Raw genomic sequence first — 14,016 nt, forward strand, 5'->3', positions numbered from 1 at the left:
GACTCTGAACACAGCTCTGGCTCTTGGATGGAACATTTCAGCCCAGGAAAATGTACATAGGCTAACATACAAGCCAATTCAACAGTGCTGAAGACAGAATGTTTGTGAACATGCTATTGTATTCTCCTGGGCTTTCATGGATAATTTTATTGCTGCTGATACAGAAAAGCCGGGAGGCGGAAACATTTCAGCTTCCCAAAATGCTCTATTTAACTGACCTTAAGGTGGCCATCCTTGAACTTCAAAAGCAGGGTGGCATTGTCAAACTCTTAAATTTCAGTGCATCAAGAGGTTCAAAGCCATAGATTGTGCATTGAACAGGCACAATGGATGTTTATCATACCCTATGTTTTCATTGCCTTACCAATGCAAGGATCCCTGTGTAATCAGACATCCTGGCATTAGCAGCAATGGTTTCTTATGAATGGCCACTGATAATAAGGCCATTATCACTGTCTGCACTGTGTTTCATTTCCTTCTGACCTCACTGTTGATAGTACCCACTACCAGAACATATGTACAAATCTGCAACCCAGGATAACACCCTCTGCATCTGATAATGTGGACTATAGTCCACTAAAGTCTGTATCCTCCTGTTACATTTGTTAGTCTTTAAGGTACCACAAGGCTCTCTGTTGTTTTTGCAACAACTAAGAAGATTGCTCCTCATCTGGGAATTTATTTTGGCTTTTTCTTTTTGTGTCAGTCCTTGTGCTTCATCTTTTAGCTGCTCTTTTTGTTGGGGTGTTGAATTTTACTGGATTTTGTTATCAATGGAGGGATTTTTAAAAAATTATATAGTACGGTTTTATTAGCCGCCTTGGAAACTTTAGCCGAAAGGCAACCCAGACAACTTTTAAATTAAATAAATCATAGCAGCCTGGATTCTACAAAGACAAATGATGGCCTGTTGACCGTGGCATCCGATACATGTCCAAAACAAATGACGATAATAAGGCCTGGAGAGTCAACATTTGTTTTTATTATGGAAGTCTATAAAATAGCCACATGGATTATTTTTTATAAGATCACAAAATACACAACATCCATTTATTCAACACATCACAGGGGCAGAGTTCACCAGGGCGTCCTCAGTTGAGCATGAGCCCCAGTGGAAAGAACAGGAGCTTCACACAAGCAAAGGAGCAGTGCTCCACATGACTACTGTTAAGCAATTGTGCATATGAGAGGGAGAGAGCGCGCTTCCGGGTAGACTGGCCCCGATATTATTTACACATTAAAAACCACATGACACAAAGCACATCTTCACACAGCACCAAAATATAATCCCACCCAACAGGTGCTTATTCCATTTAATATTCAGAACAGGTACAATGTGAAGGAGGAGGGGGTATGCTTCTCCTGCGTGACCCTTATTGGAGGGTGGGCCACTCCTAGACATTCCAGTAAGGCTCGTGCAGGAGAAGAGCCGCCCACCCTGTTCACATTGTGACCCCTGCTGATAAAAACATATTCTTTTTTTTCCCCAGACAAGTTTTACAATAAAGAAGAAGGCAGAGCAGGAATGAGATATTCCATATTTTACTAAATAACAAATATTTTTTAAAAAAACAAACAGCCAACCCTTTTTATACTAAATATCTATTTTGAATTATAACAAAAATAGTACTTATAATAATTATTATAATAATAATAGTTTATAAACTCAGACAAAAAAAACACCTTTATGTATAAAATAATATAGCAAACAGAAACTGTGCCAGAAAATAAAGACACACAAGACAAACATGTAATTCTGAGACTCAAAAGTGCTTTATCCTGCAAATTCACTGCAGTAACATTTTTAAAAAAAAATTAATCAAGTTATATTAGTTAGGAATGGTAAAGCGAACAGAAGCTATCCTTGCCTAGATACAACACACACACACACACGTGTATGTGAGATAGTTTATAAATGTATGCCTCTTACATTTCCTCCCTTCTCCCATTTACAGGTCTGTCTTTTAATGAGTTGCCAAACTTTACATGTGAGCCTCGCCCACCCGTGGCTTCCCGTCAGAGCAAGTCATCGGATGTCCGAAACGTCACTCCTCCTCTTTCCTTGCCCCACCTATGCCTGGGCCGCCCGCTAGCCATTTTGTTGGCCCAAGGGATGCGCAACACACAATTTGAAGAGTTGCATCCCAACATCCTCTGCAACTCTGCAAAGGATTGTGGGATGCACCTCTGAAATAGCAAACCACTTGAGCACGGATGCCTCTGACAACATTCTTACTGCCACCCCAGCAACTACTTGGGGTACTTTGGAGGCACCTGCCCCACCCAACCCCACCTCGGCACCTCTCCCTTCTGCTTATACGAGAGGCCTGATCTATTGTGAAAGATATCGAGGATCTACTTGGAAACGTTGAGAGGTAAGTAGTGAAACCAGACCTAGTTTATAAAAAGAAAACAGAATTGCTCTGCGAGAAGAACTGCTTGCAACGTTTGCAATTATATTTTGTGCATCTGGAGACTTCTGCCTCACAAGGTGTGTAAATAAGGATTACGTAGAGCCTTCTTTCCCAACCTGGTGCCCTCCAGATGTGTTGGAGTACAACTCCTACCAGCCCAAGTCAGCACAGCCATGCTGGGGATTGTAGTCCAAAATATCCGGACAGCAGGAGGTTGGCAAAGGCTGAAGCAGTGTTTGTGACAGGGATGCAGTGGTCTGTTTCTGAGTGGGGATGTGCCGGGGCTCAAAGCTCAAGGGAGCTATTATGTTCTCTGACCTGGAACTCCCACCTCTTGATCCTAGATTTGTGGGGGTGAGCTAAGATTGCTCAGTGGTGAATTTCAAGCACCACTGGGAGCTTGCCAAACATTCCGCCTGGCGGCTAACCTGGTACTCAGAACCACATTTGACTGCAAGGATGCGCATTCAGAAAGACCCCAACGGGCCAAATTTAGATCCTTGCCGAGGAACTGTATGCAACCCTTTTCAAGCGACATTTTCTTAAAATGCATGGGGTAGAATCCATTGGGAAGTTCTCTTATTCAGGCTCCCAAGAAATGAATGGGGCTGCCATTCATCTCGAGGGGTTTGTGCAAGAGAATTCCACAGGGGATTGTGCCCTAGGCATTTGAAACTATTACCAACAGAGGCTCTCCAATTTTGGTGTTTGGTTTGACGATCAAAGAGCTTTCTGAAAACTAAAGGGAAAAAATCTTGCCAAACTTTTGCACTTTTCAATGCCATTTAGCAGCCAGGAAACAAAAGGCACCCATGCCTACTACTTCCCAGCACCATTCGCCGCCTCCTTTTCCCTCACTGCCCTTGCCTTTATTTGCTTAGGCTGCCATTGAACCAGACTGGCTGTGGTGGTGACCAAAATGGTTTTTAAAATTATTTCTAACAAGCATGCTCAATGGCATCACGCTGGCATGATGGCAAAACATTGTTTGACAAAATTCCTCTGACTGAACTACAAACTACCAGGTGGGGACAAAAGAAAAGGACAGTGAGGGCAAGAGAACAGAGGAAAGTGGTGCTGACGAAAAGACCCTAGAAGCAAAGGGCATGAGAGGCACGGTGTTCCAGCCCTCCTAAGAAACACGGCAAGGAGTTTGGGCTCAGCTCTTTCACAAGCCCGCTCCAAATGAATGGGCTGGCAGAGTCCTGGGCTTTGAATATGCTCTCCCCGTCCTCAATTTCACCCCCCATCTTCATCCCATTTTTTTGTTTAGTGTTTTAATCTTGCCACTGCAGAACAGCTGGGCTGCAGCACAGACACAGCTCCTCCATCCAACGGATGCACAATTAAGACTGTGTGCAAGATGGCAGCTAAAGATTTGGCATTTGAAATGGCTTTGATTAAAAAATATTTATCAGTCCACAAGTTCAGGGTGCTTTAATAATAATAATAATGCTTTGAGGTTACCTGCAAACTAGGCACGGTGTGAACTCTCTTGGCTGGCCTCAGCTAATCGGGGCAGGTGGTCCACAAGTATTTCGGTTACATGGAAAGTGCCTCCAGAATTTACAGTTTCTCCTTGGTACAGAACTTCACTATCAGGCACAATGCGTTCTGAACTCCCACAGCTGACAAGGAAGCTCTGGGATCTGAGAGCTTGCAACACTTCAAAACAACTAGTTGGGTCCAAGTATCAACAACCTTTATTTAACAAAACAAAATAAATGTTTCTGCTTAATGTGGCTAAAAACGTGAGCAGCCACTGTTTTGAATTCAAAGTATGGCCCTGGAAATGTGCCTATTTAATTGGAAAGTCCACTGATTCCAACAGCTTCTCCATAGGCTCATTATCAACCAGTTTGCAATTGCCCTCTTTTGCCATGAAGAAACCAGGCTGTGGTCTCTCCACCCACCCCCATGGCCATGGATTCTCCCCTGCTAACTAATGATGGTGTGGCATTCCTAAGGGCACAAAATGTTTGGCCATGCATAAAGGAGGGTGATATGATGGTACCCATATGGCAGCCCACATCCTTTGGGGAAACCCAGGCCTGTCTTGGATGGTATACTCCAGGGTGGGCCCTATAGTGGATTTCAACACACAGCAACAGTTCAGAAAAAATATTTTGTTCATGATCCCATTCGCTTTATTGTCATTGACCCTCATCAAGGCTGAAAAGGGAGGTGGCCGCAGCCTGCGGAATTTGGCTGAGGTTTATTAGAGAGCTTTCATAATCACTAGGCACAGAAAGGCTCCTCTCAGGGGCCACAAGTCCACAGGTCAGTTCAACATTACACTTGCACAACCCTGTTTTGTAAGAAAACAGGTATAGAGAAGCAGCCCCAAGAATAGCCAAAGAGGCACACCTTGGAGATATCAGAACTCTCAGCTACACAGACTCAAAAATCCACAAGGCTTTGCAGAATATGGACTCATACTCATGCCTAAATCTTCAGACTATTCAAGAAAAAAATGCATATCTCCCCCAGCCATTTGTTTTACAGCTTCCCAACACATGCTTTTAACATGCAAGGAGGTGAAGTCAACATAAGAAGCACCCTGTGAGCATTAACACTTCTTATGTTCTCAATGGTGTTAACAGTTCTAACGTCGGCCTCTCTGTAGCCTGACATCCTACTACCTCCTACAGAGACGTGACACAGCAAAGCTGTTATTATGGCAACACAGAAAGGTGTTCCATCCACCAACACCGCGCAAGACTCACTTTAGCCAGGCCCTGCTCAGGGGTCCTCTTGGCCATTCTAAAGAAAGCAAAACATATTCCCCAAACTCTGTTGTATGTCACTGACTGACTTAACACTGATAGTTTCAAGGTCAGGATCTATCAGAAGTCACTCACTGCCCCGGCTCTAGCCAGGTCATGCTTCTGACAGAAGGACAAGACAGCCAGACCTTGGATGGCTAGCAAATGCCAGAGGTCCTGCTCTAGAAGGAGGAGGAGGCACAGCAGCAGCAGCAGCGGCGGCAATGCTTCTGTTTCAGATCATATATATATGTCTATATATACATATATAGACACATACACATTCATATATATATATATGCATATATTAACATTTATGTACTGTTTATAGTCAAGGCAATCCCGTTCTGGTTAGTGTTCAGAAAAACAAAACAAAATCCATCAAGGTGATCTCCTCAATCTGTTCCCCGCCCACCCACCCCTCGCTCTAACACCACTGTCATTTTGGCATATTCATCAAAGCAGGTTTTGCCCCAGAGGAGTGAGGTGGCCCATCTCCAGCAGTGGTGGGCTTCACTTTTTCCTTCCCATTCCTCTATTCCAGGCCCCTCAACCTCCCTAACCAAGATAAACAAAGCCAGCATCTGGCTTACACAGTGGCACCCAGCATGTCTTCCGTTTCTGTCAGGATTTCATTCTGGTTTGAATCAAGTCCAAAAAACTTGACCCTGAGTCCATCAACTGGGTGGACAACTGGCACCAGTGTGATCCGGGGGAAAGTCCTGGTGGCCAACTCAAATCGACTTGTGCTGGCCAACTCAATGGCTAGAGCCTTCAGGAACAGCTTGGCAAGATGTTTGCCCAGACAGGTCCGCACACCTCCTCCAAAAGGGAGGTAATTGAACCTGCCATCTTTATCTTCAGTGCGGCCCTGTCCAAAGCGATCGGGGTCAAACACGTCCACATCCTTGAACACGGGAGCTGTGTCATGAGTGTCCCGGATACTATACATGACGCTCCAGCCTTTGGGGATTTGGAAGCCCTGTCGAGAAGAATGGAGGTTAATCAGAAAGGAAAGAAACAGAGCATTAATAAAAATGATGCCTCTCGGATTGCTTGAGGCATACACATGACTGGCCCTACTGTTAGGCAAAGGGAGGCAGTCACCTTAGGCAGCTGATTTTAGGTATCATTAAAAGGCAGCAAGTTTCAATAGCATAGGCAGCAAAGCATCTGTCAATCTGTTTGTCACTGGCCTGATCCAGCAGGCTACTCTTGTGTTGTTATGTGTAGATGTGTTGAGTGAATTACACCTGGAGGTATAAAGTGTGGGGGGTTGTTGAAATCACTGAAGAGAGAGCCATGCCACAGAGCAGCTGTCACTCACCAATCCCCTTCAAAAGGATACAAACCCAGTACTTGACACTTAGGAAGAAGTATGGACTGTAACAGCCAAACCGGGAGATTTTATTTTGTTAATCAAAAAATCCATCTGCTCTCACTTCATCCAAATAATAATAATCATCATCATAATCCAGATATGTGGACGTAACCCTCGCTTTTCTCATCCCCATGTCGTTTTTTGGCTTCAGTGGTCACATGTCTGCAGCTCCCAAATTTTGGTATCGCATTCTGTGAATGGGCCCTCTCCAGAAGCTGTCATCCTATGATCACAAGCTCCAGGTTTTGGTGGTAGGCTTCCTAGCAGGATCTCTGCACCAGGTGGTCTAGACAAGAGACCTTTGGAGGCACAGCATAGCCATCATGGCTAGTAGCCTTTGACACCATTATCCTCCATGCAGGGCCGGCACCAGCCTGCCCCGGGTGCGTGGCCACTGACTGTTCCACCTACCTCTCTCCTGTGTTTTACAGCTGCGTGCGCAGGGCTACCATCAACCAAGATGGTGGCGGAGGCTTTTCTAAGGGGCTAATGCCCCCGCCACCATCTTGGTTGATGGCATGCATGCGTGGTACGCTACGTGCGCACACATGCCTGCCATCAGCCAAGATGGCAGTAGGGGCATCAGTCCCTTAAAGAAGCCTCTGCCGCTATCTTGGCTGATGGAAGCCCTGCACGCACAGCACAGGGAATATATCTGTAGCCCACTCAAAGCGTCTGGAAGAGGGAGGAGAGACAATCCAAATGCAGAAGTAAGTCGGGCCCTAAAACAGCTAAACCTGTAGAAATGCAGGAGAGAGGTAGGTGGAGTGAGCGAACAAACGGGCGGGCAGCCTGGAAGCTCCCTTCCTGTGATCCGCTGCAGGGGCGTGCTACTCTCCCACCCTAACAAGGGGCCCTTCAGGGGCCCTTGGCCAGGGCCTGACCTGGCCACCCTTTGACGCCAGCCCTGCCTCCATGAATTTGTCTCTTGTGTGAGTGAATTCCATAGTTTAACTATGTGCTGTGTGAAGGAGGACTTTCTTGTGTCTGTCCTGAATCTTCCAGCATTCAGCTTCATTGGATGTCCACAAGTTCTAGTGTTATGAGAGAGGAAGAAAAACTTCTCTCTATCCACTTTCTGCATCACATGCATAATTTTATACACTTCTGTCATGTCACCTCTTTCTCACTTTTTCTCTAAACTCAAAAGCCCCAAATGTTGCAACCTTTCCTCATAAGGGAGTCGCTCCATCCCCTTGATCATTCTGGTTGCCCTTTTCTGAACTTTTTCCAACTCTACAATATCCTTTTTGAGGTGAGGCAACCAGAACTGTATGTAGCATTCCAAATGCAGCCACACCATAGATTTCTATAATGGCAGTATATTAGCAGTTTTATTTTCAAAACCTTTCCTGATGATCTCTAACACAGAATTTTCCTTTTTCACAGCTGCTGCACACTGGGTTGACATCTTCATCAAGCTGTCCACTATGACGCCAAGGTCTCGTTCCTGGTCAGACACTGCCAGTTCACACCCCTTGAGTGTATACGTGAAATTAAGATGTTTTGCCCCAACATACACCACTTTACACTCGCTCACATTAAATTGCATTTGCCATTTTACTGCCCATTCACTCAGTTTACAGAGGTCATTTTAGAGCTCTTCACAATCCCTTTTTGTTTTAACGACTCTAAACAGTTTAGTATCATCAGCATATGTGGCCATCTCACTGCTCACTCCTAACTTTGGATCATTTATGAACAAGTCGAAAAGCACAGGTCCCAATACCGATCCTTAGGGGACGCCACTTTCTACAGCCCTCCGCTGGGAGAACTGTCCGTTTATTCCTGCTCTCTGCTTCCTACTACTTAACCACTTCCCGATCCACACAAGGACCTCTCCTCTTACTCCATGACAGCTGTGCTTACTCAGGAGTCTTTGGTGAGGTAACTGCTGTACATCTAGTCAATTCGATGTTCATTTTGTTAAGTATGTCTCCCACGGAATTTTTTATGGAAAAGCAACTGGTAAGCCCTACAAATAAATAAATATATAAAAACAGACATGCACGCAAAGCTCTAGGGCTGAATTGTGTCACTCCCCCCCAAAAAGAGAAAAACCAAGCCAATCCCACACCAGAGCTCATGCCAGACCATCTTCCTCCAATAAATGACTAGACGCGAGGGGGAGGTCCCAGTACTCACGTCCAGCTCAAAGGTCTGTAGCACCGTCCGGTATCCGCCAGAGATGGGAGTGAAGAGCCTCAGGACCTCCTTGATGACACAGTCAAGGTAGTGGAGGCCACTAATGGTGTCCAGCTGGAGAGGGCCCTCACACAGGCAGCCATTGTGGAGGATCCCTTTGCTCCTCAGCTCTTCACGAAGCTTCTCCAGGACTGCGGAATGTTTCAGGAGCTGCATAATTAGAGAAGTGCTGGCACTGGCAGTGGTCGCATAGGCAGCAAAAATCAACTCAAGGGTGCCATCCTGAAAGGCAAGGAGAACAGTGGGTTACACGCGTTGAGAGCCAGCATGATGTGCTCAGACCCACAGCATCCTGGGGTCAAATCCCTGCTCTGCCATTGGCGCCTCTTCAGAGGAAACCATTTCATTAACCTTATGGCAACCTGTTTGGCTTCCCTTCAAGTTCCTACAGAAGGTTTTGCCCCAGAGGAGTGAGGTGGCCCATCTCCAGCAGTGGTGGGCTTCACTTTTTCCTTCCCATTCCTCTATTCCAGGCCCCTCAACCTCCCTAACCAAGATAAACAAAGCCAGCATCTGGCTTACACAGTGGCACCCAGCATGTCTTCCGTTTCTGTCAGGATTTCATTCTGGTTTGAATCAAGTCCAAAAAACTTGACCCTGAGTCCATCAACTGGGTGGACAACTGGCACCAGTGTGATCCGGGGGAAAGTCCTGGTGGCCAACTCAAATCGACTTGTGCTGGCCAACTCAATGGCTAGAGCCTTCAGGAACAGCTTGGCAAGATGTTTGCCCAGACAGGTTCGTACACCTCCTCCAAAAGGGAGGTAATTGAACCTGCCATCTTTATCTTCAGTGCGGCCCTGTCCAAAGCGATCGGGGTAAACACATCCACATCCTTGAACACGGGAGCTGTGTCATGAGTGTCCCGGATACTATACATGACGCTCCAGCCTTTGGGGACTTGGAAGCCCTGTCAGGAAGAAGGATGCCTCCACAATGCTGTTCCATCACAACACCCACTGTGCACCTTGGCAGAAGCCTCCAAATGCATTTTGGGAGTCACTTGAGGTGAAATTCAGTTGCAAATCAGGAGCAAGGATAAGAATGACTACTGATCACTTTGAACACTAGGAAGTGCTGCAGAAGGGGTGGAATGGCAGGGCATATGAAGAGCTGAACTGATGTGTGAAGCCAAAAAGTCACAGAAAGAAAGGATTTCTCACAATTGTAACGAAAAGCTTAGTTCAGCCTTCCCTGACCTCTTGACCTTCAGACTGTTTTGGACTGTAACATGGCCATGTTGGCTGGGGCTGATGCGAGCTGCAGTCCAAAATATCTGGAGGGCCTCAGGCTGGGGACAGCTGGTGCTTTATTCCAGGAGAGGCCGGTGCTTGTCGCGTGACATCCTTCCTGTGCAAGAATGAGTCTAGTGCTCCTAGTGGCGACAGGCAAAAGTGGAGATCTCTGCTGCCTCTTCCCACCCAAACATACCTTCAGTTCCTGCATTGTGAGTTCTTTGCCATGTTCCTTGCCACTTTCTATCAGGATGTCCAGGGCATCAGAGTAGTCCTTGCCCTGCGTGTTTTGCAGCTTTTCGCGGATGGCTTTCTCTAAGCCCTTCTGCAATGCCTCTCGAGCACGAATTCCCTGCACAGGGGGGAGAAAACCAAAGGTTAAAACTGTGGGAGAGCAATCTGTACAGCAAAGCCCAGATCAGCTGCGCCCCTCCTGTAGCGTCATCACTGGATGAAGCACCCCACACATCTGGATGTCAGGTAGAGGAACAGCAGAACAGCCCAATCAGCCCTCAAGAAACAGAGCCTTCTAGACATGCCCCAAGCAACTCTGAACATGGAAAGATGTCTTATGCTGAGGTATGGCCATTCCATCTAGTCCCAATGGGCTCTCCAGGACGGCCTCTGGCACAGAGAGGCCCCTTTCTCATGACCTGCTAACTGACCACTTTAATTCCATGCAGCAGGCCCCAGGTTTGATCCCCAACATCACCCAGCCTGAAGCACTGCACAGCAACTGCCAGTCAGTTGTGGCAACATTGAGCCAATGTTCTCATGAAGCCAGTGAAGCTCAGTCAAGCAGAGGCAATGAAGCCATGCCCCACAGCAAGAGGAAGAGCGGGAATAGCGAATGACTGGCTACAAGGGTGGTGCCAACACGAGAGATTTGGGTTCTGGGACCATGGGCTACGCTTCCTGGAAGATGGACTGCTGGCAAGTGATGGGTTGCACCTCACAAGGGCTGGGAAGAATGTGTTTGGCCACAGCATGGAGAAATTCATCAGGAGAGCTTTAAACTGAATCCTAAGAGGGAGGGAGACGTAAACTTGGTAGTAACAACTAACAAAGGCTTGGACACAGTTAGAGGAACTGAGAGAACAGCTCTAATGGAGTCCAGTAACAGTCTGCCTAAAAATGTAGGAAGGAATCCAGGCAGTAAATCACATGGTCAGCTAGAGGATCAGCTATCCTTGACTTGATTCTAACCAATATCTCTATTGGTGGATAACGTGAGACAGTTACGGGAACTCTAGGGAAAAGTGACCACACTATACTTGAGTTCTTGATTTTAAAGAAAGCAAAAGCTGAGAGCAGCCATACACACACCCTGGACTTCAGGAAAGCCAATTTTAATAAACTCAGAACAATGGTAAATAAGGTTCCATTGCAAGTGATCCTTATGAGAAAAGGAGTCCAAGATGGGTGGGAGTTTCTAAAAGAGGAAATCCTAAAAGTGCAATGGCAAACAATTCCATCAAGGAAAAAAGAGGGAAGACAGCGAAGAAGCCAATGTGGCTTCACAGAAAGCTTAGAGATGACCTGAAAACAAAAAAGGACACATACAGGGAGTGGAAAGAAGGCCAGGCCACAAAGGAAAAGTACAGGCAGGTATCACGGAATTGCCGGGATGGTGTCAGACAGACTAAATCTGAGAATGAGCTGAGGTTAGCGAGAGATGCTAAAAGCAACAAGACAGCTTTCTTCAGGTACAGCCAAAGTAAAAGACAGAGAAAAGAAATGGTGGTACAGCTACTCAGTGAGGATGGCAAAATGATAACAGGTGACAAAGAAAAGGCAGAAGTGGTCAATTCCTACTTTGGCTCAGTCTTCTCCCAAAAAAGGGCCTATGCCCTCCCAGGAAACATGAAGTAGAAGGGGCAGGATTGGAGTTTGAGATTGATAGACAAACGGTCAAGGAACACCTAATCACTTTGAACAAGTTCAAATTGGCAGGGCCCAATAAACTGCATCCTAGAGTATTGAAGGAAGTACCTGAAGAACTCTCAGAACCGCTGTCTATTATCTTTATGAAATCGTGGAGGTGAAGTGCCAGATGACTGGAGGAGAGCTAATGTTGTCCCTATCTTCAAAAAGGGCAAGGAGGAGGAACCAGGGAACTACAGACCAGTCAGCCTGACATCAATCCCTGGGAAAATCTTGGAGCAGATTATAAAGCGGTCAGTCTGTAAGCACCTTGAAAACAATGCAGTGATTACTAGGAGCCAACATGGATTTGTCAAGAACAAATCCTGCCAGACTAATCTTATCTCGTTTTTTGATCAGGTAACCGCCCTGGCAGACTGCGGGAATGCTGTGGACATAATATATCTCGACTTCAGCAATACTTTTGACAAAGTGCCCCATGGTATTCTGATTAGCCAGCTAGCTAAATGTGCACTGGATGGAGCAACTATCAGGTGGATCCACAGCTGGCCACGGAATCGTAAAAGAGTGCTTATCAATGGTTCCTTCTCAAAGGGGGGGGAGGTAACAAGCGGGGTACCACAGGGCTAGGTCCTGGGCCCAGTGGTCTTCAACAGGTTTATTAATGATTCGGATGAGAAGGTGCAGGGAATAAATTTGCAGGTAATACATAATTATGTAATCAAAATCACTTTAAGAAGGATGTAGACAAACTGGAATAGGTTCAGAGGAGGGCAACAGGGATGATCAGGGGACTGGAAACAAAGCCCTATGAGGAGAGACTGAAAGAACTGGGCATGTTCAGTCTTGAAAAGAGGGGAGATATGATAGCACTCTTCAAGTACAGTACTTGAAAGGTTGCCACACAGAGGAGGGCCCGGATCTCTTCTCGATCATCCCAGAGTGCAGGACAGGGAATAATGGGCTCAAGTTACAGGAAGCCAGATTTCGACTGAACATCAAGAAAAATGTCCAGTAACCTGTTGGGGATGCTTGGATTCCTGCATTGAGCAGGGAGTGGACTCGATGGCCTTATAGGCCCCTTCCAACTCTACTATTCTGTGATTCTAACTCAGTATAAGGCAGCTTCCTACGTTCTCTCTACCCCTGAGCTATGGCCCCTCCCCAGTCTTCCAAGCCATACCCTGATTGAGGGGTCTCTTACCTTCCGGTAGCCACTAAAAGGCAGGTCTACAGGCAAGGAGAAGACATTCTCCATAAATTGCTGGTAGACCTCAAAGAGCTGGCTAAGGTCTTCATCTGGGATCCGGAATCCCAGCAGGATCCTTATTGCCATGCGGAAGGTGAGCTGCTGGGCTTCGTAATAGACATTAATGGGCTCTGGGTTGCTGCTCCAGGAACGCAACGTGTCTTGGATCACCAGCTGGATCTTTGGAAGGTAACTCTCCAGGGCTTCATGGCTGAAGATTTTGGAGAACACCTTTAAAAAAGGGATATGGTTTAATTGCGTGCTAAGGAGACAAACGGACAGATTCAACTCTTCACTAGAAATATGCTCCATTGTCTATCGGCTGCTATTTGCCACGGGTAGGAATCACTGATCCAACCGCACAAGCAGCCCAAAGCATCTGACTGCGGCAACAAGGGGGAAGCAGCTGCACAATCCTAGCAAACATCTCTCAGGAATCCTTGCACTGGACTCTCGGCCAGCAGGTTTTTCAGTTTGTGGGCCACACACTAGGGCAAGGTGAAGACTGAAAGCCATCGCCAAACCCAAAGGAAGGAAGTATAAGGAAAGTGGGCCTTCATGGTATGTTACTGAAGCTGTGTGTGTGCATGTTCTGTAACCTTGAGCTAATCAGTTTCTTCTTGCCTCATCAATGAAATGGGAATAATGGTGACCCACCTGGTTAGGTTGTTGTGAGGGCATGGGAAAGAGCTTGCAATGCTTTGCAACATTTTTATAAAGTAAACATTCTCGAAATGCTAAGTAGTGGACCAGAGAGACTAAGGATTCATCCATACTTCCATTTAATATGTAATGTAAGCTCCTCCTGTCTCCATTAATTCACCCTCATCCATATGACATCCCACGCCACCTGCAGCCCTCCCCAATTTTCTCCTAACTAAAT

The 14,016-nt window shown here is 46.3% G+C and overlaps 1 protein-coding gene across 4 annotated transcripts in view; it reads right to left on the bottom strand.

Moving 5' to 3' along the window:
• Nucleotides 1-962: 962 nt before the first annotated feature.
• Nucleotides 963-14,016, bottom strand: part of LOC133363932 (cytochrome P450 26B1) — a 33,199-nt gene continuing 20,145 nt past the window's right edge. For 3 of the 4 annotated variants that reach the window (XM_061583691.1, XM_061583694.1, XM_061583693.1), the window contains exons 3-6: nucleotides 13,089-13,364; nucleotides 10,197-10,352; nucleotides 8,706-8,987; nucleotides 963-6,161 (exon numbers count right to left, since the gene is read on the bottom strand). In XM_061583691.1, coding sequence (XP_061439675.1) covers nucleotides 5,769-6,161; nucleotides 8,706-8,987; nucleotides 10,197-10,352; nucleotides 13,089-13,364 — 1,107 coding nt within the window. In that variant the 3' untranslated portion in view covers nucleotides 963-5,768. The remainder of the gene's footprint in view (nucleotides 6,162-8,705; nucleotides 8,988-10,196; nucleotides 10,353-13,088; nucleotides 13,365-14,016) is intronic. The other variant, XM_061583692.1, reaches the window with a different exon arrangement.

The sequence above is a fragment of the Rhineura floridana genome, chromosome 9, assembly GCF_030035675.1.
Source record: "Rhineura floridana isolate rRhiFlo1 chromosome 9, rRhiFlo1.hap2, whole genome shotgun sequence".
Classification (NCBI taxonomy): Eukaryota; Metazoa; Chordata; class Lepidosauria; order Squamata; family Rhineuridae; genus Rhineura; species Rhineura floridana.